We start from the raw sequence: 27,812 nt of genomic DNA on the forward strand, positions 1-27,812 counted from the left end.
AGGGACGCGGAGCCTCCCCGAGCCGGGCGGGAGGAGCGGGTTTCTCAGAGGATGCTGCTCACGGGCCGGCTGCCGCAGGTGCTTCGGGAGATGAGGCTGTGGCCGTTACCGGAGCTTTTGATGTTGTAACACGCTAAACAGTGGTTATCTGAGGCTCTTACAGAGATGAGGTGCCCTCAGCGTTGGGTGGTGACTGAAATGTTCCCAGTTTTGGACTGAAGACACTAAATTCTACGCACTTAAGCAGAATGTTTTGTGGGTCAAAAATTATCCCCAGGCATTCTGTATGGCAGCAACGTGTTCTGAACACCTCTCACGCAGGCTTTTCACGTCAGGCTTTAAAGTGCTGCCTTTTTCATCTTTGCTTTGGGTGTTTAGAATCACAGAACTGCTCATATGGGAAGGGACCTTGAAAGATCATCTGGGCCAGCATTTTGTGGGAAAGAGTGGAGATGAGGTTATCTAGCACCCTGTCCAGTCGCATCTTGAAACCTCCAGCAATGGGACTCTACTATGTTCCAGGGGAGGTTGTTCCACTGAGTGACTGTTTTTACCATTAAAAAAAAAAAAATTAATGACTAACTTCTGTGTCAATGTCTCTTTTCATGTTCCAGAGATCGGAAATTATATAAACTGGGATTAAAAGGATTTTATGTGAGAGATGACAATGATAGTACAGGTAAGGTAATAAAATGTACTGTGCGATGTGATGTACAGTTATACTTGGAAGTGATGTGTGATTCAGTAGGACTGTGTAACTGCTAACCATAGTTCTTGTTTCTGTCTTGGTTTTCTGTAGTTTTGTTATGGGGATGGATGTGAATAATAACTTAGCACTTGTATAACTTTCACGTTACTATGAGCTTGATGTGTATGTTTATGTCAAACCAGCTGCATGGGTTAGAGCCCCACATTGGGCATCAAAAAGTCTGTCATGGTTTAAGCCCAGCCAGCAGCCTGACAGCACACAGCTGCTTACTCACCCTTCCCCTCCCTGGGAGATGGGGGAGAGAATTGGACAGGTAAACATAAGGAGACTCTTAGGTCGAGATAAAAAAAAAAAAAAAAAGAAATAAAATCAAAATAATGATGATGATAATAATAATAGAATATACAGACAAGTGGTGCACAGTGTGATTGTTTACCACCCACTGACTGATGACTACCTGTTCCCAGCTGTCAAACCCAGAGGAGGGAAAATCCTGAAACCACAGTCCTGAAAGAGTGTGAGCTTCCTGGCCAACCCTCACCTATACACTGGGCATGACGTTGTATGATATGGAACATTCCTTTGGCCAGTTTGTGTTCATCGGTCTGGCTGTGCTCCCTCCCAGTTTCTTGTGCACCTGTGCAGTAGCAGGACGTGGGAAGTTGAAAAGTCTTTGATTTCTTAGCAACAATTGAAAACATCAGTGCATCATCAACATTCTTCTCATACTAAATCCCATACTGATTCCAAAACACAGCACTGTTCTAGCTACTAAGAGGAAAAAAGCTCTATCCCAGCCAAAACCAAGATAATCCTATTCCCATTATCAGCTCACACAATCTTCACCTTATGCACAGAGCAGATTAGTTCACAAGTGCCTGACCTGCTCTCAAATCATAATTTCAACTTCCTTTGCTCAAAAATAATTATATAATGGGAGGTCTGCAAATCCTAGATGGTTGCCTGCTGCCTCTACCCAGCCTAGGACATTAGTTGTTGCTGATTAATCTGCTTGACCAAAAGCAGAAAAGAAGCAATAGCCCTGATCAGAGAAATTATGATTTACATGAGGAATCATATGAGCAGGACCAGTCAAGTAAGTGTCTCCCTACTTGCTTGTATTTTAGGAGTAAATAATAGTGCATGCTCTGGGAAGTTCAACAGCAGTCCCTTGCTCCATCATCCTTAATTCCCCACACATGCCTATATGAACATAATTCCTTTGGTATGTCATTTTTCAATGTGGTCTTGGTAGTTTCATCATTGTATAATAGCTTGATTGGAAAGGAAGGAGTCTGAACGGAAAGGAATGTCCATAGACACTGAGAATGAATAGCACAGGTCAGATGCAGGCAGTGTGAATGGAGCAAAGGAGGAGAATGTAAACCATGTTTTTGTGCCTATATGACTGAATTGTGGTGAGAGTAATTAGTTAAGAACAGAAGAGTCTTGTGCTGTGTAATAATTTGGCAGAAAATGTATCATGATCCAAAAAAAAATCTTGAATTATTCAGTTTTATCAACTCTCAAGAGTTTTTGTATTTCGTTAAGTTCCATCATATGTAGTTCCTACTTTCTCAGAGGTACTTGTCATTTTATATACATATGATGTTGCTTCAAAACATGATAGGTATGCAAGCAGTGTTTTGATAGTTGATCAGTTTTCTAAGATAATTGTTCTGTAGTTCACACGTTACATTTTTGTAAAATCATAGTATCTTTGTTATTGTGGTTTTTGAAAGATTTGTAATTAAACCAGCAGTTTCTTATATTTTAACCTTACCTGTTATATGCCAAAAGAACTACTGTAAAGAATGTTCTTTTCCTATTATTAACTTTTCTGTTGTTTGCTGGGCATTATTGTAGTTTGCTCTGCAAGTTATTGAAGTGAATGTTTGTGGTCGGTTGACCCCAACCACCCACACCCTCTACCCCAATTTTTATTGCCGAGCATCACAGTTACACTGTATTGACTGTCCCTTCAGCCAGTTTGGGCCAGCAGTCCCAACTGTGTCCTCGCCCAGTCTCTTGCCCACCCCAGCCTACTCACTGGGAAGGGCAGAGTGGAGAAAAGGAAAAGTTATGACGCTGTGCGAGCACTTCTTGGCAATAGCCAAAATATGGGTGTGTTATTCATACTGTTTTAGTCACAGATCCAAAACACAATGCCATACAGGCTGATATGAGGAAAGTTAACCCCATCCCAGCCAGACTCAGTGTAGTGTTTTGGCTGTTGAAGTTAGATTTTTGGTTCTACTGATAGTTATACAGAAAATTAAGATGCTTATGATGAAAATTTTAAATGGGAGAGGAAGCTTAAGAGGCAGTTGTGCTATTTTTTGTAGGCCTTTCTGTTGCACTGAGGTATCAGAACCAGGTTATATTCACTTAATATAATTTGTTAATAGGGGAAGAGAACCAGGTGGATACTAATCATGCTCTTGACCTGGAAGAAGTTGAACTAGACTCGGAGGCCGAGCTTATGAAGAGTATGGGATTGCCTCTTCAGTTTGGTGGGCAGTCAGCCCACAGGGACTTTGTGGTAAATCTTTATTTGCTTTATTTGTTCTGTTTACTTTACTTTGTGGTTCCAGAAATAGGGGCATATGTGCTCCTCAGTTATCTTTCAGACTGCAGTTCATGGAAATGTATCTGAACTGGCTTTAAGCTGCCTGCCTTGCATACTTGTAGCAGCATACAGCACTGTGGTCTGTGCAGTTTGAAAAATCCATCTGCCAGTTTGACTAAACAGGGTCAGGCTGTACTTCATGTTTTTCCATATCTATATTCACAGAATCACAGCATCATCATCTAGGTTGGAAAGGACCCTAGAGATCATCTAGTCCAACCATTCTCCTAGCACAGTTCCCAACTACACCATATCCTTAAGCTCCAAATTGACCCTACTCTTAAACACCTCCAGGGATGGGGACTCCACCACCTCCCTGGGCAGCCCATTCCAACACCTAACAACCTGTTCTGGAAAGAAAAGCTTCCTAATATCCAGTCTAAACCTTCCCTGGTGCAACTTGAGGCCATTCTCTCTTGTCCTATCACTTATTGCTTGGTTAAAGAGACTCATCCCCAGCTCTCTGCACCAGGTAGCTGTAGAGGGCGATGAGGTCTCCCCTCAGCCTCCTCTTCTCCAGACTAAACACCCCCAGTTCCCTCAGCCGCTCCCCGTACGACCTGTGCTCCAGACCCTGCACCAGCTCCGTTGCCCTTCTCTGGACACGCTCGAGTCATTCAATGTCCTTTTTGTAGTGAGGGGCCCAAAACTGAACACAGGAATCAAGGGGCGGCCTCACCAGTGCCGAGTACAGGGGTCAGATCCCTTCCCTGTCCCTGCTGGCCACGCTATTGCTGACACAAGCCAGGATGCCATTGGCCTTCTTGGCCCCCTGGGCACACTGCTGGCTCCTGTTCAGCCGGCTGTCAGTCAACACCCCCAGGTCCCTCTCTGACTGGCAGCTGTCCAGCCACTCCTCCCCAAGCCTGTAGCGCTGCTGGGGGTTGTTGTGGCCCAAGGGCAGCCCCCGGCATTTGGCCTTATTGAAACTCCTCCAGTTGGCCTCAGCCCATGGCTCCAGCCTGTCCAGGTCTCTCTGCAGAGCCTCCCTGCTCTCGAGCAGATCAACACTCCCACCCAACTTGGTGTCACCTGCAAACTGACTGAGGGTGCACTTGCTACTCTTGCTACTTCGTCTTGCTACTAGAGATAGATAGTTCAGAACAGCCGTGGTAATGTTAATGCTCTGCATCAGGACAACTAGTATGCTCCAATCTGAGCACGTGTGTTGACTCTGTCTGCTTTAACCATTTACCTTTGGACACTAATATAAAAAGCTGTTTTTTCAGATTCTCCTTGCCACCGTTAAAGCTGGGCTGTTCCAAAGGCCAGGGATGAGGCTTGGGTGCTCTTCTTCCCATAGGGAGCTTTTGGCCTTTAGAGGAAGACTGTTGTTCACAGATGAGGAAAAGACGGTGGGATATTCACACTGACTACTTTATGGAATACAGACCTTCCTGGCAGTGACAGAATACTTTTGTGCACAGCACTTCATGGTTCTGACCTGATAAATTTGTAAAGAAATAGGAGAAACTTGTACATGATTTTAATTGATGGCATGTAAATAGACCTTTCAGACATCCAACTTCAAGACCAAGTATACATGCAATTTTTGTTGCTATGTAGTAATACTGCAGTTAAGTTGAGTGACAATGTATATTTTTACTAGGTTAATACTAAGCATTGTGCTTTGCACTGTGTGTATTAACATGACATTATGAGGGATGTGGATGAAAGGTTAATGCCAGTTCTCTGAACTTAACTTCTTTGTAGTCCACCTTACACATTTGTCAGTGCAGCAAAACTAGGGATTGCAGCTGATGGGTTCTTTGAAGTAATATCTGTACATTTGCACTCTTGCCCGTGTGAGTTGCCCTTTATCACTGCTGCCTTTTTACCTGCCAAACTTGATTTGGCAGTTCATGAGAAAATTTGGTAGGTTTATCTGATAAAAACATCCAAGAAAATCAAGGGATTTTTATCTTGTTTATTTAACTAACTCTTACTGAAACAATTGGAGCTGTATTTGATGAAACCAGCAAGTTACCTTAGTGTTTCCTTTCAGTAACAGGTTTCTGTCTTCTGTTCCGCTAGACAACTGAAGTAGTCTGAATTTGTTGTAACAAGTGAAATGGTTGTATTGCACAAATTAAAGGGCCACCTGTTTGGAGAGGCTGTTTCCTTGTGTTTCTGTTAGCCAACTTGGAGATCAGTATGGGATGGGAAGAACATTACACCCCTCTTTTGAGTCAGTGTCTTCAGACATACAGATATTCAGCTGCAGGATTTACAGAGTTTGCGAGTATAAAGAAATGCTTTTTTGTCTAAAGCACCCAGAAATAACAATACCATTTTATTAGACTGAGCAGTATGTAATCACTACTCTAATAAGACACCTGAATGGTGTTTGCTGGCTAGGCAGATACGAAGTGACAGTAAGGGTCAGCCTCCACAGGTCCTTGATATTACTGAGATAATTTTTACCATTGAGCCTCAACCCACTGACCCCTCAATTTGTGACCAACCTCCCTTTAGGATTTTATAGTGTTTCATGTAGGTATCTTTCCTTCTGAATCATTGAGCTACTAATGACTTCCCTCTCAGCAGCCCCACTTCTGTCTGTAATTCCATCTTTTTGTGTGTATGTTTCTATAGACTTTATTACAGCTCTGTCTCACAACTTCCTCAGAAAGGGTTATGCAGCGGGGCCCTGTCAGACTCATAAACCCTACAGTCTTTTGTGGGGAGAAAGCTAATAGCAGGGTTGCAGTGAGAGGGAGGGTTTCAATGGAAACAGAAATGTGCTTGGAGAGATGACAAGAAGAGACTTCATATATGTTGTAGACTTCTAAGTATATTTTTCTATTATATTTTAGGCAACAGAAAATTACAGAAAGAGGAGTAACATGAAGATTGTGAAAAAGAAAAAGAAGAAGAAAAAAGAGTTGCAACAAAAACATGAGGATAAAATGGTGCAGGAATGCCAGGATAAAGCTTGCGGTCGTCATATCCAGTCCATTTCTGATGATCAGACTCTAGCTACAGAACAAGATGAGAAGAGCAGCAAACATCAAGTTATAAGTGAAGGAAACTGTGAAAGTTCAGAAAGTCTTGCAAATGAGGCTTTACCCAGTGAACTTAAAGGAAAATGGGAGAAGTACTGGAGTGAGTACGGAGAGGGCCTTCTTTGGCAAAGTTGGCTGGAGAAACATCAAGAGCTCTCATCATCTGAGGCAACCACAGCCTCTGAGCCTTGGAATAATCTAGACACCAGGGAAGAGTGGGAGCAGCATTATAGTGAACTGTACTGGTATTACTGGGAACAGTTTCAGTACTGGACAAGTCAAGGATGGACTACTGAGAACTCACACAGTGACAACCTGGAAGCTAACGGGGTTACCGAGGAGATGGATCTTTTGGGAAAAATGGATTTGGTTAGCCCAGGGGCTGAATGTAGTGATGTGTTGAGCTCTAACACCAGAAGTGAGGAAACACTCCCTTCAAGTCCTGAGCTCCACAGTGAAATAATCTCTGGGATTTGTAATTTAAATCTGAATCTGGAGGAAGTGGAGCAGAGCAGTGCAGCTCTAACAGTAGCCCACCAGGGTCCTCAAGAGCATAGTTCATCTGACAGTGAAATCCAGAAGGAGCCATGTGATGGAGGATCCAGGAAAAGGAGTGCATCTTGTGAAAATAAAAGTATTAACCAGTCAGGTAATACAAAATCAGCTGAAATGGATTCTACCAGAATTTCTGTATGTGGTTATATATAACAAACAAGGACATGTCTGTATTATGCCATTTTAGATAAGTCAGTCAAGTATTGTGTGGAATGATTGCATACTTGATTCCATTTTCTTCCCTCTGCTTGTCTGGATGATCTCTCTCTAACCTGTGTATTGAATGTGTTCTTCAGCCAGAAGTGATTTTAACAGAACACGTACTTCATAAATCTTCAAACGCACTACAAAAAGTGGTGAGAGAGAACTGTTAGTGCGTATTTATCTGCTTATCTTAGTATTGGTATTGCAGCTGTGTTCACTGATAGTCTAAAATTAACGAAAACTCAGGTTGATGTTCTCATGGATGTGACAGATTTTAAGAATGGCTTTTTGAGAAGTTCTGGGGTTGTGGGGTTTTTTTTTTTTGCCTTCTGTCTAAAAATGACATACTTAAAAATAAGCTCTAGTTCTGTTGTACTGTGTTACTGTGGACCAGATGTCTTCCAGAGGTCCTTTCCAGTGTTAAGGTATCGATTAGGCAGTGAGCTGCAGTCATTTCTACAACCCCAAATTCATACATTCACAGATAGTGTTAACAAGTGAAAGTGCCAGGTAATGTAGTAATATGGTGAAAGTCAGTGGCTGTGCTTTACACTACTGGAAGAGCTTCTGTGAGGGAGGTATGAGACTGGGCTGGAGATGTTTTTGCCAGCCAGTTCAGCATGCAGAGAAAGTAGCCATCTCATTTGCCTGCCAGTTCTTTCTGCTAGTGTTCACTGTAAGCAGCAGTGTTTCCTAACTGTTGTATGGTTTCTCCTGATGAAGAGGAGCAATGAAGCAGCTCAGGACTTCAGTTTGGTGGGAAACCTCTGAGTCTGCTGCTAGTGACTTTCTAAGGAAGGAAGTCAAGTGTGATCCCATCTTTATCCTACAGTAGAGTTGGAATGGCAGAGGTGAAAGGAAAATCTTTCCAACAAGAAATGAGTGAGTGTTGGAATCCTCTCTTATTAAATGTATCTGAATATCTTTGCATAGATAATGAAATGGAAACAAATCTATGCACAAGGAGGGAACTGTTTTGAATTTGTACCTTGTAGGCATTTTATTTTCTTGAACAGCGAGATAATTTGAAGTTGGTCATGCTTAATATTATTAACTCTACAGAATTAATTAATTAATACTGAAAGCTTGTGTTAGTATGTTGTCCCTCAAAGACAGGTAAAGATACATGTGTTTGGCACTTGTGCTTTACTTCTAAGGTTCAGGTATGTACGACAATCTAAATGTAGCTATAGACGTACTTTGGGGACAGGAAGATAAGGAATTAATTTATACAGAAGGAAAATATGATCTCATCTATCATTTTCTAGGTTCACAGGGGCCATGTAGCTCGAAATCAAATGACAAAGAGCAGTTGCTGCATCATGACCAAGATGAAGATGAGGATGAAGAACCTCCTGAATACAGACATGCCAAAGTTAAGAGAAGGCAAGTCATGAAATTTATGAGCTTTTTTCTCTATAAGCCTCCTAATTTATAGTAACTATCAGATAGGATTGTGAGTTAAAATTTCAGTACAAAACCTCACTGTCTTCCATCATTGGTTATCTTTACCTGGCAACAAGTGGTGGATATTTCTCTTCCATTGATGAAAACAATGTTTGGCATCAATGACTCTGCAAGGTGACGGTACTGTTCTTGTGCCACTGAAGTACGCAAGATTGTTAAATTGAATAGGATGACTTGCTTATATAGGTCTAATTAGTGTAGATGATACAAGAATCATAGTAAATAATTTGTACCGTTTAACTGAATTGTATGCTGCCAGTAGAGTGCTCAGTGCTATGACAATCATAAAATAGCAATCTCTGCCTTGTCATAGTCTTTTCTTCTCTAAAAATGTATAGCCTCAAAGATGATGAGATGGCTCTTCCTCTCTAATAAATTAACAGACTCAAAGGGATGGATGGAATTATTATCTGCTAATCATGTAGCTTTGGTTTTGTTCTAATATTTTGCTATTGCCATAGCATTAATAATATGGATAACAAATGATGAAGGTAATTTGGAAATAGGGTGAACAAACACTATCTTCATCATTTCCATGTAGGGCTTGATATTAAATATTTTAATAGGTCATTCAGAGTAGTTGAAATAATATAACCCCAACAGAAGGACATATGTCCCTAGAATTCGCTTTAAAAAAAAAAAGTATGTGCTCATGTATATGAATGGTCTGGTGTTATCTGCCTTGCTTGGTTTAAGCAGTGTGTGGAAGAACTTTCTGAAGCCCACATTTAAATGTTTTTCATATGTTCCTTATTGGTATATCTGTAAAATAAGAATGTTTTTTACACAAAGTTTGTCATCTGTGTTTTTTCCTAGCCATGAACTGGATGTGGATGAGAACCCGGTGGAAGATCCTGAGGAAACCTGCTCTGTTTTGGGTTTCAAGTGTGGCACAGGACAAAAGTAATTGCTTATCACGGTTTCTTCATAGCAAGTCAGCTCTCTTGTTATTATTCAAATAGACCATTCGTCTCCATTCCCGTTTTGTTAAACTTTTGAAGATGATTCCAAAAGTTAGTCTGTGCTTTTAATAAAACTGTCATCCTTTGACTAGAGAGAGATATGCAAAATTACAAAACTAATAAAAGAATAAGAAAAATGCTTTGAAAGAGAAGTGTGACTCATAAGGTATTTGCAGTTGTCTAAATGTTAAATGGCTGGTCAGCAACTTAAATTAGAGTTTAAAGGCTCTGACCATGAATGGTCCTTTCAGTTTGGAGTCTGTGAATTGAGATCATTGTTTATAGCTGTTTCATACTGGAATGAGGTTGCTTTATACTAGTAAAATATTGCTGTACTAATAAAGTGTTGCCAGGGTGTTGATCAGGGAAATTTAATTTTTGGTGGCATGACCTAAAGATCTGGTGGTTGGTGCTGTAGAAGTAACATCATAGGGTACAGATGGACTGTAGCTTAGGTCTAGCACTTCTGCAAAATTCAGGTTTTTTAGTACATATATATATATATATATATATATATATATAAAATGTGTGTGTGTTTCAAAGAAGAGTGTGTTTTGTAGTTGACAATCTCTGTTCTACTTGATAAAAATTATTTAAGTGGATTGCCTGTGTTTTGCTTTTTTTTTTTTTAGTTGCATTTCCCAAGAGACAAAAGTAACTGTTTTGGAGATTCTTTACACCCACCAAATATCTTCTTACTAATATCTTACTAATGAACATATTTTTTTAATTTCCTATTCCTCAGCTTCATCTTGGAAATTGTTTCCACCTAAAGTTATACACCTATTAGAAAAAAAAAAATTAAAAATCTAAAACCAATTCAGGTAAACATTTTCAAATAAAAAGTTATTTAAAAGTTTTCATGAAGGTGTACATTGTTTTGCAGCCACATCCAGTGACATATATTTTAAGAGTGGAGCAAATGTCTCATAAAGAAATAATTTAGTCTAAATCATTTAACATTCATGCTAAAGCTTCCAGATTGGAAATTTACCAGTTAAGTCCTGTTTTTAAACTTTTTTTATTTTTAATTTCAGGTATGGTGGCATTCCAGATTTCACCCACCGAAGTGTGCAGTACTTGGAGAAGAAAGCAAAACTCAAGTCCAAATTCTTGGATATGCGTAAACCAAGGAAGAGCAAAAACACACACATCTTCTTTACAGAGGAATCTGAAATATCTTGCAAAAAAAATAAAACTTTGAAGAAGGTAGGTTTTTTAGTGTTGCTGTAATTCATAGATTTTTCTGCTCCTTTAGCTGTTGTTGAATTATGAAAATGAAAAATAATAGGTGGCATTTTCTAGGTGTCAGTTCACTGCTCTTTATTCTTTCGATTTGGTTTGGGTTTTTTTCCCTGCTTTGGTGAAGAGTAGTTAGGTTAGGGTGGGTATGGAAAGGTGTTGGTGGACTCTGTCAATCTATCAAGAGGAATGTGAGTTTAATTCTGAAGTTATGTGAAAGTCATTCCTAACATCTGGGTGCATCATTCCTTTAGAGGTGTATGTAGGTTTCTATAGTTACTGAAAGAATCTCTGATTTTAAAACGCATTTGAGGACATTTGTTAGTACTGGCATTTCAGCAGTGAGAGAAAAATGTTTATAAAGGTTTGTGTATGTCGTGTAATTCCATGTTCTTAGTAATTTGTATCAACATTTTGGCTTACTCCTCTACCTGCATTTATTTTCACCTAACTTCATACTTTTTTTTTAAATTCAGAAATCAGTCATGAGTAGGAAAACTTGTTCGCTGTAGATTTTTCTTAGTTGAGTCTCTTTAAAATCTGTTACCTCAGATTTTCAATGTTACTTTGCCGCCTTCTGGGATGCTTGACATTCCCTAATGCCAAAGTGCAAAACTCTGTTTCCTGGTGGTGACAGGACATATTGTATTGAACTCCAGTTCCATTGCTGTAATTTTTGATCAGTGGCTTGACCATTGCTGTCTTATACCTGAGGCCAGTATAGTTCAAGGTCAACTTCTATTATGTAAAAAAAAAAAAAAAAGTTCTAAATTTCCTCAGATTTTCTGGTAAGGCATGGCCTAGTGCCACTCAGAGCAACTGTAATGTAAAAGTGAGCATCTGCTTATGCCTTTGAAGAGTTTACACTGGCGTCTGCCCATTGATTACGGTGTAATATTGCCTACTGTGCAGCAGAACCCTTTAGCATGTGGTGCCATCTACATCTTGTAGATGAGGTAACTAATGTATGAAGGTAATTTTACCTGTTTATGCTGACCTGAAGGGCAGAGTACAGCATCTCTGAATGCAGATCGGAAGAAAGATATTTAATTTAAAAGCAGTAGTCCTGGTTACTTGTGCTGGGGCAAGTCTGACTATTTATATTTCAGATACTACTTAAGAATCATTTACTTTATTTATCAGTCATTTTTTGTGGAGTTTCTTGTTTGCCAGTAGCTAGTATCTAGTTCCCAAAGACAGCTTGTTTACAAATGTAAAAAGGGAGCACAGTTATTAACTTCCTGAACGTTTTGGCTCTGGATATTTTACTTTTTTTGAAATGCATATGGTCAAGAGTTCATGCATGGCAGGTGCTTTTGAACTGTAAGGCTTTTTAAAGTGTGCTCTTGGTAGCTGGTTAACAGGACTATCTAATCATCTGATATTTGACAATTGCAGGTGGAAGAGTTCCTAAAGCGGGTTAATAAACCTGGGGAGGAAGCCCCATCCCAAACAGCCTCCCCTTGGAGTAAACCAGAGGCATCATCTGCAAGCAGCAGCGACTTGGAAGATCAGGAAAGTGTTACTGCCACACAGACTGTGACACTGAATACTGAAAACCAAAAGCCACCGTCTTCCAGCGTGGCATTCACAGAACCTGGAGGGAGTAACCTTGAGGAGGACGTGCTGCATGCATCAGCGAGTGGCTCCGATGACCGGGGCGTGGGGAGGCAGGAACATGGCCGTGGGCGGCAGCTGGTCTCTCTGGATATTCCTGATTATCTCCGGGCAGAGACAGAGGATGTCAGCCAAGGTACATCAGTTTCCAACAAATTGGAAATGAATTGGCAGTGGGCTCTTAATACTGCCTTCCAAAATTATAGCATTGTGTGGTATTTATTTATTTATTCTGTTTATTCAAAGAGATTCATTAGGTCCAAGGTAAGGCTTACTGAGAGCTGTGCCAATGGAAGTAGCTTATTCCTGGGCCACCGGAATCCCAGGTCTTGTCTTTAATATTGGCAGTATTTCTCAGTAGATAAACAGTCATTGTTGATCCTAGGTGTGATCCATCAGGTCTCCAATTCACACCCTTTTTCCCCTGTAAGGATGAGGGTGATCAACTTCAGTTAGATCACAGATTGTCAGGTTTTGGGTTCTCAGATGCACATTGCTGAGCTTTGGGGAGCACGTGTTGTTGAAATTATTTTCTGGGAGGAAAAAAATAAAAATCTGTATTATGAACTTCTCTATTTAACTGTGTGAACAAAGGAAAACAGGATTATTCAGGTTTCTACATATAGTTTAATCCCTTTTACAGTAATTCAGTTATGTTAGATTTCTACTGTAAAACTCTTATCTAGATTGGTTCTTATCCCTTATTTATGTAAGGGCATTAAGTTGATCTCTGATCAACTTGTTTGCTCACTATGTAGAGTTTATTGCCATCAGTTGAAGATGATGGCTAACCTGTTAGGCTCTTAATAATGGATGAGATGTTAGAATTTTTAGGACTGTGACTGATGCCTGTCAGGTAACACTATTCCCTTGAAATGCAGGATGCTCTTTTTAATTTATACCACTAATCTGCATAATCTGGCAAACATTTATTTTATGTAAAGGACATTTAGCAGTGTTGTTAAACATGAGCATCTTATCTTAACTCTCACCTGCCTATCAATTACATTCCTAGCCTACAAGAACAGTGATTGTTAACTTTTGCAGTGTCTTCCAGCTGTAGATGAAAAAGCTATCACAAAGAAGAAGGAGAAAAAAAGGAGAAGGAGGAATAAAATAGCACTGGGAGCTATACCTGCCGAGGTTGCTGCTGATCCAGAACTGGCCAAGTACTGGGCACAACGCTACCGGCTGTTCTCTCGGTTTGATGAGGGAATTAAACTAGACAGAGGTTTGTTTAGTACTAAGTGTGCTGACTTGGCGGTATAAGATGTATCCAAACTTGTGGCCCTTCTCATAGTTTATTACTGATTTTCTTATAAGAGGAGCATTACTGAGGGTGCATTTGCACCTCTTAATAAATGACATCCTGTAGCAGGCAGGCAAACAGAAGTCTTGGACTTCAGTAGAGCTTCTAACATGGGACACCCCTGTTTGCATTAGTCCAGATGTTTGACAAAGATCATACTGTACCCAAGTTATTCTTGGTCAGGACATTTTCAGAAACTCGATGACATTTTTCTACTTCTATATTTTATAAAATAATTTTGTGACACTTCCAAATATGCTGATGGGTCTTGTTTTGTTCTGACTTTCAACGGTCACTTCAAAGTTACTTTTATCCATGTTGACATGGAAACCACTTCCAAATAGTAAACATTGGTGAAGGAGGAATTAGGATTACTGCATTTTTGTATTTTAGGTTTGTTGCTTTTGTAAGCCTTTCACTTCTGATGCTTTTCTGCATAAACATATAGATTATTTGGTAGACCAGACATTGCTGTAAAGAAAATAACGTCAGATAAGAGAGAATATGTTTCTCGTTTTATTTGTTACAGAGCATAATCCTGATGTACAAAGATTTTCATGGCTGTTGCAGTGAACTTGTCCTTGATAAGCCAGAATCCTCAGCACCAATTTCAGTAAAGCACTTAGCAAGATTCTGGCATGTCAGTTTGCTTAGCAGGTCTCTGGACTGACCAGAGTTTATCATCTTCAAAGCCTGTATTTCCTAGTTGAATGCACTAAGCCAAAATTGTTGGGTTTAACACTAAACCTTCAGTTGTGTGTGGGAGTTGGTGATTTGTTTTTAATTTAGGTGACCTTGAAGTAAGAGGTGAAAATACACTTCTTCCCTTTCCTTTGCAGAGGGTTGGTTTTCTGTAACTCCTGAGAAAATAGCTGAGCATATTGCCATCCGTGTTAGTCAGTCATTCAGCTGCGATATCATAGTGGATGCGTTCTGTGGGGTTGGAGGAAACGCTATTCAGTTTGCATTGACCTCAAAAAGAGGTAAGTGGGTCTTGTATATAGCATATTATTTTGTTTCTTCGGTATTTTTTTCTTAAAAATTTGGGTATGCACTTTGATTGATGATTGTATTTTATTTTATTTAGGGGACAGGTAAGGCATGAGCTGAGATAGTAGTAGACACACGACTACCAAAAGCTAAAGTTTCCCAGCTTTGCAACAGTGGCTGAGCCTTCCCAGTCTTGGCAGTGTGGCTTCCCTTGCTGGTTTGTAAATGCAGCGGTTCTGCTCTTGGTGAAACTTCTGCTCCTGCCACACAAGGGCAGGTCCTTCCACTCTGAGGAGCTGTAGTTTCATGTATACCGTGACCCACAAAACTGAAGTAGATTATAGATGTGACATGTATCTGGTGGCTGCAGAACACCTTCCTTCTGAAACATCCTTTTGGTGGTTGGGCAGCATTCGTAGTTCACACGAACCTGTGCATTTGCTCTCGCTTCCATTTGCAGTGATCGCTGTTGATATCGATCCTGAGAAGCTCAGTCTCGCACGCAACAACGCTGAGGTGTACGGCGTGGCAGATCAGATAGAATTTGTGTGTGGAGACTTCATGGTGCTGGCTGCTGACCTGCAAGCAGATGTTGTGTTCCTCAGTCCACCCTGGGGGGGGCCTGACTACGCCACTGCCGAAATCTTCGATATCCAAACCATGATTTGCCCGGACGGATATCCTTTCAAAGTTCCACGCTGTTATGATTTTCAGTCATTTACAAGTGTGTTTCTCTCATTCTTCTCCTCCCTCTCTTGACATGGGCTTTGCATGTCCAGTTGGCTGACTGGGGATGATATGACCAGCAGCTGAAGTCCCAGACATGCCACATTTGTTTAGTTATTCTCCCCCAACCTCAGCTATATGACTTTGACCACCTAAATTAAAGTATCCTTATTATGATTTTTTTATTTTTAAAAAAGTCATTAGAAGTTATCCTTTTAAAAGTAAAAAATCCTTTAGAGGATTGTAGTAGCTTCTTAAAGCATTAATTCAGCAGTTTTAACTCCTTTATTTTATTAAAATACCCTGAAGTAATCAAATAGCCTTATGATATGTGTATATATAAGTAAGAATTAATTATATGAACTATGACTGTCACTAATTCCACTTTTTAATTGATTTATAAAAGGTATATCTTAAAATATCTTACTCAAACTATTCTCAGTTGTAGCATCTGCCTATAACTTAGGAAATCACAGAAGAGCACAACTAAAATATTAACCCTTTAATGTATAAAATTCCGTACTAACTTATTAACAGCAATATTGAGCACTCATTCATCTGGGAAGGTATTAGCTTAATAGTTTAATCAAATAATAAGTGTGGTAGGATTTTCCCCCCCAAATAATCTCAATTATTTCCTTTTTGGCTAAAATGTAGCCATATTTGTTAGAGTAAGGAAATCTTCGTATGCATGTGTGGGAGATTCCACAAAATGGATTGGAAAACAAATATCAAACCAATGTAGTAGTTATAAACCACATTCAAATTTCTTAAATACTTCTCTGTAGTTCAGTTAAATTTTCTTTAAAAGTGAGGGGGGAGGGTTTCTTTCTTTCTAGGGCAGTAATGGTGAAATAGAGTTTCTGTATTTGGACAGTGCTAACTTGTGCATTTCAAAAGAGTGTCTAACTCACACACCCAGAAGACTAACTATAATTTAATTACTCAATAACTGAATATGGGACATACTTTCAAAATGAATGCATATGAAGCAACTTCTCATTCCCCATTCTTGTTTTATCCTTTACTGGCTTTTACATTTGAAATTTTCAGGCTCTCCAAGAAGATCACCAACAATATTGTGTATTTTCTACCTCGGAATGCTGACATTGACCAGGTGTGTTACTGAATAAACATAATTGAAAAAAAACCCAGCTGGCTTAAAGCATAGGTATTATAAGCATAATCTTAAGATTTTTAAGCGTGTTCAGCTGAACGTGGGGGTTTTTTGTTTTAAGTTTGTACCCTATATTAAGTGATTTCAGTGTTTGCAATACTTTAGAAATGGGAGTAGTAGATTATTCCCATGATTTCAATACTGTTTCTTCATAATGCAACAGATTGGAGGTTCTTATAGAAGATACAAAACCAGTAGATTTCTTGAGTACCAGACAGATACATCATTAGAAAAGAAGAAAAAAAGATGTTAACCAGCTCTTACTACCTGATGTGTTGCTGAGTCCTAAACTTTCATGGCTTTCAGGTTATGAAGGAGTTGCAGGAAATCACTGTACAGCCTGCAATCACTGCTGTCACTGCGTAGTAGATCAGAGGCAAATGTCATCTCACCAGAGATACTGATGCTGTCTGCTCTGGTGTGTGGTTCCATATGGGCTGCTTGCATTGCAGTGATTAAATAGTTAGATACATCACTGACTTGGTAAACACACAGGTTTTTTTTACTGACATGGGTTTTTTGTATTAGAGATTTTTGATAGACTTTTTTTTTAAGTAATTAAATGACTGTTATGATTCCCCAGACTGTCTGGTTTAGTTTCCTCTGTGTTTTTTCTATGTTAATGACGTCTTGTAGCTTTTTGCAAAGAAGGAAGCAGTGAGATGTTCTCCTCACCGGCAACATGCCGCAGAACTTCCCAGGATTATTTCTTGCTTTTTCAAAAGCTGTATCAGACTTAGAGCAGGCGAGGTCTCAAGCTGCATGGTGACTTGCAGAATCATTGATGGCAAACAGCTGGCTTGAGAAACAGGCTGAAATTCACATGGCCTGAGTATTAGCACACTATGAGCCCGCAGTATGCACAGCACCATTTGTACGGCAGGTGATGATTCAGTTGCATTTTGCATTTCAGACTGGTGAAATGTCAAAGTGACTTATGAATCTTTGAACAGGAACCTTAATTTTAGGCAGAGTTTCTCTAGTTTCAACTTCTAACCACTGCGTTTTATCAGATGTTCTGTTCCCACGATGAAGAATGACCTTAACAGGTTTATGCTCTGCTCATGATCACTTTTTACTGGATTTATAAATGGGCAAAATCATCTACATTTCACTTACATTCCCACAAAAAGCATCTAAGAGTACTATCCACAGGCCTTCACCTATTCCTACAGCAGAGCTTGGCACCTCTTATGTGGTTGGGTTAGGTGTCTTGCCACCTTTACATCTTGGTCCAAATGTTGTTGATGTGCTTGCAGTGTTCCTTGGTGTATATCCGCAAGTTTGCCTTTATGCAAATGGTTGAAGAGTAACTGCTGTTGCTCAAAAACATGGCTTTGTGGTCATGGCTTAGTTGTTAAAAGCATGTGGCTGGAAGCCTAGCTTCAAGTCAAGGCTAAGGGCTACTCTCAGGAAGAGAAATCAGCTCCTCATGCCTTTCTCTAGAAATTGCGCCAGTGTAAGAAAAAAAACCATGAAGGCTGATGATCTGAGAGCAGGGAAAGAGAACATGAATCCAGCTCGCTGTTTAGGGAAATGAGTCTTAATCCTGTGTGGGCAGAGGTGTGTCCAAACGTGACTTTAGTGGATACTATAGGATAACATTGGTTATGGGTTTGGCTGTCATCATCTCTGGCTGTATTTAAGAATAAAGTTCCTGAATTTACTGCTACTAAACTTCCAGTGCTGTGAATGTCAAGAAAAAAAGCTTTATCATGGAAGGTCCTTAATGGTTAGTGCAGACAGTTATCTTCTCAGTTTGCTCATGGTTTTGCCCACAGTTCTCAGCCGTCTTTTCTCATAGACCAGATAGGGTGGCTTCTGCTGCAAGAACTGCCCAGGAGGGCCTGTGGACACCACTGCTAAGGTGTAGTGTGTATCTTGGCTTGTGAATGTAGTCTGTAAACTCTAGGGGCCTATAACAGCTTGATGAAGTAAATCTTAACCATTTTTTATAGGAGTTTAATACATGAAAACTGAATAACTCGGATGAGGCAATATTTGCTGAACAGATTATCTGATGCCTTAGATTTTTGGTTTATGTAACATTGCTCAGGCACATAAGACTTGCCTCTTCTGTGTCCTCAAAAATGAACTCTATGCTCAAACCCATATGTAAGGCTTTCAGAGATCACAGCTTCTAGAACAGGTGGTCTAACATGCTTAACATATAAGGTGACAGTTATTAAAACTGCCTCTTGTCTCTCGTTGACTGGCTTGAATCTACAACTGAGGTGTGCTTGTGTGCTTTGTCAGTTAAAATTGATTTAGAACTTGACTTAATGGCCATTACACACCTCCATGAAGATGTTAATACTGCTGTAAGCCAGTGTATCAGTGCAAATTTCCTTGTCTGACAGGTGGTTTCAAGAAGAAATGGAAATAATTGCCCAGCAGTTACAAACAACCTTACAATAAAAATACCATTTAACCTTTAGTTAAGGTGGTGCCAATTTAGTGGGAAAATATGTGCTTCTTTCTACAGTTAGATAGCTAACATAGAGTAGGGATCCTGCTGCTGGTGTGAAAACAAGGTGGTAGCTGACTTTGACCTAGATGTGTCAGAGGACTTGGTGTTCATTGCCTTATTGGTAGACAAGACATATAACCTTGTTCCAGATAATTTTATTGCAAAAACAGTGTGTATTATGTCTTCAGACACAGGCTTTTCTATGTAGGGTTAGTCTTGTAGAGAGATGGAGTTCTTTGAATCCCATGACAAATTCACTGAGTTTAGGTGGAAGAGGAGAAACGAACTTCTGTATTTCTGCCTCAAGAGGGAGCAGCGGACCAGTGGAATATGGTTGGTGCATTTACAAGAAACATTGAAACATTTCCCTTAATTTGCATCAAATCTTGTTTCAAAGCATGTACTTTTTACAAAATTTGTAATGTATACAGGTCCATTTTTAGGCCAAATCAATCTTTCAAAATATTCTTTCTAGTTAAGGAATAATCAGCAATTATATATGTGTGTGTGCACATATATAAAATATATTTTTTTATTAATATAGCTTATTATGTAGCTCATGTGTGACACCCTTGTTGATACTCATCTCTGCAGCATCTTTACATCTGAGTCTTTAAGTTTTTTTCAAATCCCTTTAAAAAAAAAAAAAAAAAAAAAAAAAAAAGATAAAGAGGGGGAGTTGTGGAAACTACCAGTCAGAAGTATATTAATACTGCTTCAGTTCTGGGGGGCTAAATTTGTATTTGGCTGCCAGTGGTATTTTTGAAAAGCAAAACAGAAAGTTTGACATACTTAGAATTCCTGGAAAGTAGGAAAGAATTAGAAGTCACTGTTTCAAATATGCTTGCATATTTAAATCAAAATTATATCCCGGCAAAATTAAGTGAAAAAACTTGATAAATACATGGGTAATTGAAAACTATTTCTGGCCTTCTATGAGAAGAATTAATGGTACTAATTTAAGCTGATGTTATTAAAATAATAATGAAAAGAAAAGAGTGAATGTGCATGCCTTGCCAAAATTTGAATGAAAATAAATTTCTTGCCCTTGTTTTGCTGTTGATTGACTCTACTGGCAGCAGGGAACCTGTGGTCAGGGAATGCTCAACCTTCCCCAGCATATTTCCCCTTCTTGGCTTGTTCATTTCTACCAGATACGGGGGAAGAAAGGGGATATCTGCAGGAAATCCTAACATTTAGGTTTTAATACTCCAACAAAATATAACAGAGACCTCCACGAGTGACTTGAGAAGCAAGCTTGTTAAGACAGAGTGATTATATGTTGTTTGTGAAGTGTTTAGTGATCTGTGCTCCACATCACAGTGTAGAGCGGCAAGTGTGTATTCGCATCAGGTACCAGGACTCATCCCAAGTAGCCTGATCTCTTGCACAGACTGCTTTCTGTACAGATAATACTTCTGTATCTTAATATTTGCATCAAAGGAGGAAGAGCCTGGAATTCATTGCTCTAGGACCTTCTTGCTAATGGTGGGGTAGCCTCTTCTCACAGTGTTGCAGAAGACATACTCAGTTACTTAAGATACGAAAACATACTCTCCCAAGTGTTCACTTACTAACCTAACCTCGTGATGCTACTCACTCTTCTTGTAAGCTGTGCGAGTGCTGCCATTGAGATAATGTTCTCTCACTGGTGGTCAGAATGGAGTCAGGCTCCATGATGGCTCCCCCCAATAAACTGATGAGCCTAAAATGTTTGTAACCTGCTATGTTGTGAGTCAGACGACCACACAGGCATCTTTACCAGCCTAGCCAAGTTTGAGAGACAGAGTACTGAGGAATCAGGAGTTTATTACTTATCCTGAGCATGGATGGTTAACTGCTCAGATACTGTATTGTGCCTTAGTGATTATCCTAAGCTTTTTCATCATTCTTTGAAGACAGTCATATTGTACAAGTATAGAAATGGTGTTTTAAATAGAAACATTTTTCTCTTTTAGACAAACAATAATCTTCTATATACATATATTTAGCATGGGATTATCTTTTAAGTCTTTATGACTTTCAGCTACTGGAAATGTTGCATATTTAACATCTCAAGCACACAGTAGCGCAACTTTTAGGTTTTGGTCGTGTTAGTGTATCAAAACAGCAGGATAATTGAGGCTAATATTCAGATAACATTTAAATCTTTATGACCCTTACAACAGAGCAAGCAAATCTATTAGAATAATATTGGTGTACTCTTAAGACAGAATACGAGTGACTTTGCTATTTGAAGACGATTCTGAGAGTAAGATGCCTGATTATTATTCAGCTTGAGAGCTATCTTTCTGAGTTAGAAAAAGTTTTGGTCTGTCCAAGATCCAGCCTGTGACAAAAGAAAAAACAATGCAATTTGAGAAAGATTTGCCAATGTCCAGCAGCCTTTCTCCCTGTTTAGGTGAGTTGGATATGGCACTGTAGCTCTGCTCACAGGTTTATAGCCAACATGTTGTGAAGTCACATCACGGACCTTATTAACTTGTTCTGCAGTTTTTTGCACTAGCAGGCTTCTTGATAGTATTGGATATGAGAAAAGATCTAATTTAAAAAGAAAAATGTGTCAAGAACTTTTCCAAACTGGAATGACTGAAAAAGCAGCTCCTCTTCAAAATCTGAATTACTTCACAATCCAATGTTAACATAGTTCCAGTTTCATAAACAGAAACTGGTGGTTTTTTAATTGAAAATTATGCCTTTTCCTGTTAAGAGTTGCTATTAAACTTCTGTGAAATGTCCCCTTTTTCACCAGCTATTTTTGGCCCCTATAATAGTGTAGGGTAACAGAGGGAGAGGAGCAGTGCTGCTTTTTGGGTAATATATGTCAAATAATAATATTCTTCTTTCTTTTAATCGTTTTTGAGTAGAATTTCTTCATTAATCCATATACAAAGTTTTGCACTTCATAAAGTATTGGAGTAAATACCTAATATAAACTTTATGGTTAGGAGAACTGTTATTGTTGATTGCTGTCCACGTCAACCATGAGTCTGTAAATTTGACAGACCAACTAAGATAGTTGTGTTATAAATTATGAGCATAAAGGCATGATAGGCAAAACAGTGGGGTTTTTTAGATGGCTGCAGATAACTTACTGCTCAGTATCTGGAGGAGGAGTTTCTCCCTGTCCTTAAGAGTTTAGGGAGCAGCTCAAGGGTTTTAACTTAAGCCTGTGCAAAGGAAAATCTGGTTCTGTCTTTTAACTTTCAGTCAAGACTGGTTTTTTTTCAAATGTTAGTCAAAACTATAGCACCACAGCCTACATTCTCCATGAACACATCACTCTGATGGATGAAGGAGTTTTCAAAAACGTGTGCATTCTTTGCACTTTGCTGAGAGGGGGAGCCGATCCAGCTTTTGAAGAATCCATTGGAGGAGCACAGGACAGTGGGTGTACTACTTTGGGGTGCAACAGCAGTGGCCTTTGGAGAATGCGCTGCGTGAAAGCAGCTGTGTGGTGGACATGGTGTGACATTTCACAGATGTGTGGGAGATCCGGTGGGAAGTGATAAATACTGTTGCACTAGCAAGGTGTTCACAGGCCTTTGCTCTTCTACCCATATTGTTTACGTTATTCTCCCATGTGATTCCTACTGGTTGACTGGAACTATATAAACCGGCATTGTAATGCAAATTGGCAGCCTCTTTCCACTTAAACTAGATAGTGATTTATTTGTCACCGAACAGTTGTAGTTCCATTAATCATGACCTACTGGCAGTCTGCTTGGTGTTGTATAGGTTTGAAACTCAATCCCCGCTAGGAAGATCTTACGGGCTGCATATATTTATTCAAGATACTGTGTTTTTAAAAAACTGAAGCAGAGTGAGAGGCAGGGAAAGGTTTATGTTAGTCTTTATGCACTGTTGATAATTATTTTTTTTCCTTTACCGGTCACTTCTCAGACCTCTTCCTGTTTCTGTATTGAAAACTTTGTGTCGTCTACTATTTGAAGATATGACTGATGCAAAACTATAAATCTGGTAGATTCCTGGGTTTGAGGGTTTTTTGGGCTTTGGATAAGTGTTTGGGTTTTTGTTTGTTTGTGATAGCTATGCCTAATTTAGTGAAATTTCACTGTTGTTCAAGCTTTTGCTGTCCCAAATATTGGTGTCTCAGACCTGGTTTATATTCCAAATACTGCCAGAGGATACAAATTACCTTTTGTTCCTTGTCTAGTGTGTGAAGTGGTTCCCCAAGCCCAGAACTAAACAACATGCACTTCACCCTGATAGTTATGCAAAGAATACACATCATGCAGATAGTTTTGGTTTTTTTCCTTGCCTTGTTCCCACCTCATCTTTGTCATCCATTTTGAGAGACCCTAGAGTTAGACACTGAAGCTTTGTTCTGTCTGCAGGTGTAGATGGGAAGATGTTTGCTGTGTTTCTGTTTCTGAAAGTTTGGTTGTTACAAATGACTGGTTGATGAAGAGAGTGTAAAAATGAGTAAAACTCATTTATTTGAATTCTGTCTCATGTCATTCAGAGAACAGAAAATCATACTACAGAGATCAGTTTAATAAAAGAATGTATGGTAACCTCTGTAAATTAAGAAATTTGATGGAAGGTGGACTAATAGAACTACCACCAGACCAGTTCATTTAGCTGTGATTTTCAGACTGGAGACCTGGCCAAATAGGACCTGCCAGGTGGTGTCATGTTTATTTAGGAGTAACAATGAGCAAAGCAGGGAGTGAGAAGGCCAGGAGATGTACTCAGATTAATTTTATTGTATTTTTAAAATGCTTGGGTATTAGGGGAGTTGGCAGGTAAGACTGTGGTTTGATGTGTTTTGCAGGCTGATCATTTCTAAGTGAATGTAATTGCATATGCTTCAGCTGTGACTATCATGTTAATAACGGCAGCTTTTAAGCAGCCCACTTTAAACTTACATCTGTTCTCTGTTCTTGATAAAAGATAAAGCCAATAAGATGCTCCCAACGTACACCAAGCTAGAGTGGCACTTCTGGCATTTAGCCTTCCTAAAGTTCATAGCACTTGAATACTGAATTGTAGTTTGCTCACCTCAAGTTTAAAAAAAAAAAAAAAAAATTCCTAGCCTGTCAAAGGGTGGAAGCACCACCGTGGCAGTGGCATAATTTACCTGTGCATTTTTAAAAATGCTGCCTGAGAGCATTTTGTTTTATTACGTTCGGTGTAAAGTATACCACTGCCTTTTCTTTTTTTTCCCCTAGCCTTTAGGATGCTTGTGGCTAGAGGGGGTTTACTCTTTTTTTCTAGTGTTCTAAAAAATGAAAGGAATCACAGTCTCCTTGTGTGATTGCCTGTCAAGCCAAATATATTTGCTATGTGTTTTTCATACCCCAGAAAAGTTTCTTGGAAGGCAAAAAAATTACAATAAACTTTTTACCCACAGTTACCTTAGTTGGTGGTTGGAACAGATAGGAAGTTACTTTACTAAAGGAATTTCAGTATGATTTTAAAAAAAGAACCTGCAAGGCCAGCAGGAAAACCTTTGAGTTCAAAAATACACCTGAAACATATAAAGCAAGTTTGCACCTTAAGCAGCTTGTACTCCTGGAGTAATCCTCCATGTTCATTGCTTTTTTATATTTATTTTCTGATGTCTCCTATTTTAAACTTGAGACCAAGCCTGCTGGCTACTTTTTAATGCTCTGTGTCTGTAGCTGTGGACTGTTTCCATCAGCAGTCACTGAACTGAAGGATGAAGCATCCAAGTGAGAGGGATGCAGGGAGGCATTAGCTGAAGCTGCAGCCTTTGCTGCTGCCTGGGGAGGTGTGGGCCTCTGAAGAATTACCCAGCCCTGTGAGTATGTGGGTTTGGGCTAAAGAACAAACCAGGATGAGGAGAGTTGCCAGCAGAGAATCATTGCATTTGCACAGGAAAATGCAAAATAAACAAATTTTGTACTATTCCAATTTTTAAAAGAAATGAAGAAGCCTTTCCATAGTCTCTGTTGTAGTTCACTGTAAAAACAGAAGTGTGTCGGTATTTCTAAAAATAGGTGAGCACCTTTTGTTTTTCTCAAAGCATCATCGTTCCTCAATCCACTGTTATTTTTAGAGGGCGTCCCTCCGCCAAGCTGGCACCTTTCTGAAGCCTGGTGTGTGGCAGCTTTCCCTCGTTACACCGCCAGGGTTGACTGAGCCCTTCCAAGGAAAACTTGGCAACTCCTATGTAATTACATTTGCAACCTCCAACAATTTACAAATACGCATCATCACAGAGGATTTGTGTTTCTCTCCTCTGAGTATTGGAAGGGTTGAGGAGTGTGTGGTGCTGGATCCCTCCCTGCAGAGTTTATGCCTGTGTGCTCATTAGATTTTTGTCACTGATGGGTTTGTCAAATACTTTCAGTAGTCATTAGAAATTAGTCTTAATTATTCTGGATTTGACCCTTAGATTAGACACAGCATATGAAACTTCTCAGGTCTCCTTCAGTGGATGCCACCCCTCAGCAGAGGAACAGAGTTTGCCTGTGTTACCAATGAAGCATTTTTCTTTACTTGGTCTTCTAAGAGAAATATTTAGTAAACACTTGTGTTTAATATCAATGTGTTAGTCATACTTAGATATGCTGCTGACACAAATTGTACCCTGATAGCGGGAGTATGTAACCCCAAGGCAGTAATTTTAATATTCTATATTACGTTTACTAATCTAATTAATATTTTAGAATACTTAAATTACCTTAGCTATGAAGTACAAAGCCTCTAACACTTTTTGAAAAAGACATTCCAGCTTTTGCTTATAATAAATTAGAAATGCAAACTTAATGTCTTCCTAGAAAAAGCAATGTGGATTACCCGACAACGTTAATTGCTTTCAGGATTTCAAGAAAAGATAAGTCGTAAAATTAACATTCCTGATCACTTGCCAATTTCAGATTCTTGTGCTATTTATGTCAGCTTCTGCTTTTTTACTTCAGTGGCAGGTTCCTCTTTGACAAGAATGTGGAGATTTTTTTTTTTCCTATTACCCTTAAATTGAAGGATGAAGAAACCATTTATACTTTTGTTTTTGTCTGCAGAAACAAAAAAAATTAAAAGGGGAAAAACAATAAAACAGAAAAGTAAATGCTTGGTTTAGATAAGTGTGGTAATTTTCTGGGCAAGTCAATAAAGGTTCAAAGTATAGTTTAGATTAATATGTTATTTCCTCCTGATAAGCTGGTTTTTTACTGACAGTAAAATAGAGGAAGTTCGGCATGTTTATATTTAAACCTGCAGTACAAAATCAAGTCTCAAAGGAGTTTAGAAGTGTTAATAACACAACCTGAACTTTACATTTCAACTGCCAACATCACAGACTTCTTGGTTTAGATCAGTTAAGATCTACTGCAGGGTTGTAGACCTTGACCCCTTTATGTCTGCCTGGGAAGTTTCCCTGCGTAGGGAACTATAAAAATAGCTCTTCTGCAGCAGGCAGGGAGAACAGCAGCACTGACTGTGGAGCAGGGACCCTCACCACAGCACAGGTCCTTGGGGTCCATGATGGGGGTGGAAAAAAGCAGTCAACACTCAGTTCTGATGTTCTTCTCTTCCTTGTCTATGCAGTCTGTCCTGGTGCTGAATTGGTAGCCTGTATGGCTGTCGTCCCTCGAAGGGGTCGTACCAGGCATCATGAGTAGGAACAGGAGAGGAGAGTGTATTGCATACTCCAGTCCAAAATGCAAACGCTGCAAAATGTTGTCTGTAATCATTAAGCATTAAAGGTGTGCACTGGGCTCAGTCAACAAAGTGTGAATGGTGAAATTCTCACCCCAGTGATCATAAACATGAGCTAGGACCAGTGCTGCCTGATAGGCTGTCCCTGCCTGCAGCCACTCAGCTGCCCGCAGCCTTACCCTCAACACTGCCTGAGACTCCGGTGTGCACACACAACAGCATTATTTTTGGTTGCAATAGCAACGACAAAAAACTGTAACTGTTTTTTGTGAGCTTCTCTGCCTGTTTGGGGTTTTGGGGTTGGTTTTGTTTGGGTCACTTTCCCCCGTATCTTCAGTGCAACCTTTATGCTTTCTAATTCCAGGGTTTGGTTTTACTCTTCCCCCAAAACTTGGAATCTCGACACCTTCAAAGCACAGTTTATAGCTTGCTTTTTGCTGCAACTGGGTGTCTCAAATGCCAAGTACTCTGCAAACCAGAGTCTAGCATCTCTCGCCTCAGCACAATGTATGAAAGAAGGACTATTTATCTTCAGTTCTGAAGTCCTCTTATTTTCATGGCTTGGGGCGAGGAGGATTTTTCAGTCACAATGAAGCCACAAACCACTTCTGTGAGTAAAAGGAGACACTAAAAGAGGACTTTAAATGACAGAGGAATATTATCACCAGTATTAACAGAGCCAAAGATGTGTTTTACATGATGTTTCATGTGAATAAAAGGTTTGGGGTTTTGCCTCTTTTGCTGTGCATTGATTGATTCACTTTTTGTTCTTTGCTTTTCAGGTGGCTTCTTTAGCAGGGCCAGGAGGGAAAGTTGAAATAGAACAAAATTTTCTCAATAACAAATTGAAGACAATAACAGCTTATTTTGGTGATCTAATAAGGCATGACCTCTCCTGAACTCAACATGAATTCTTCCCAACCTCCCTGACTGCTGCTTTGCTTAAGCATTTGTACACCTGACTGGTCAAAAATGACTTAAAGACATTTTCCGCTTTAATTTCTGTTTACAAAAAAAATGTTCTGTTTTTTGCTACTGTCAATAAATGTTTTGTAATAATTTTGACAAAATTCTAGGCATATAGTAGCTGTCAATGTAGG

General features: G+C 39.4%; 1 protein-coding gene across 2 annotated transcripts; it reads left to right on the top strand.

Moving 5' to 3' along the window:
* The first annotated feature begins 620 nt into the window (after positions 1-620).
* On the top strand, positions 621-27,776 carry TGS1 (trimethylguanosine synthase 1). Of its 2 annotated transcripts, XM_026842701.1 has the most exons (13): positions 644-679; positions 1,837-1,934; positions 3,118-3,251; positions 6,155-6,992; positions 8,371-8,488; positions 9,386-9,472; positions 10,569-10,740; positions 12,172-12,526; positions 13,448-13,621; positions 14,539-14,682; positions 15,150-15,366; positions 16,454-16,532; positions 27,495-27,776. In XM_026842701.1, exons 2-13 carry the CDS (start codon positions 1,853-1,855, stop codon positions 27,609-27,611), a joined length of 2,517 nt encoding a protein of 838 aa, XP_026698502.1. In that variant the 5' UTR covers positions 644-679; positions 1,837-1,852; the 3' UTR covers positions 27,612-27,776. The 2 variants fall into 2 exon arrangements, with proteins under 2 accessions (XP_026698503.1, XP_026698502.1); XM_026842702.1 differs by lacking the exon at positions 1,837-1,934 and having other exon boundaries at positions 621-679.
* Positions 27,777-27,812: the final 36 nt, after the last annotated feature.

This window comes from Athene cunicularia (assembly GCF_003259725.1).
Source record: "Athene cunicularia isolate RWA chromosome 2 unlocalized genomic scaffold, athCun1 chr2_part1, whole genome shotgun sequence".
Lineage (NCBI taxonomy): Eukaryota > Metazoa > Chordata > Aves > Strigiformes > Strigidae > Athene > Athene cunicularia.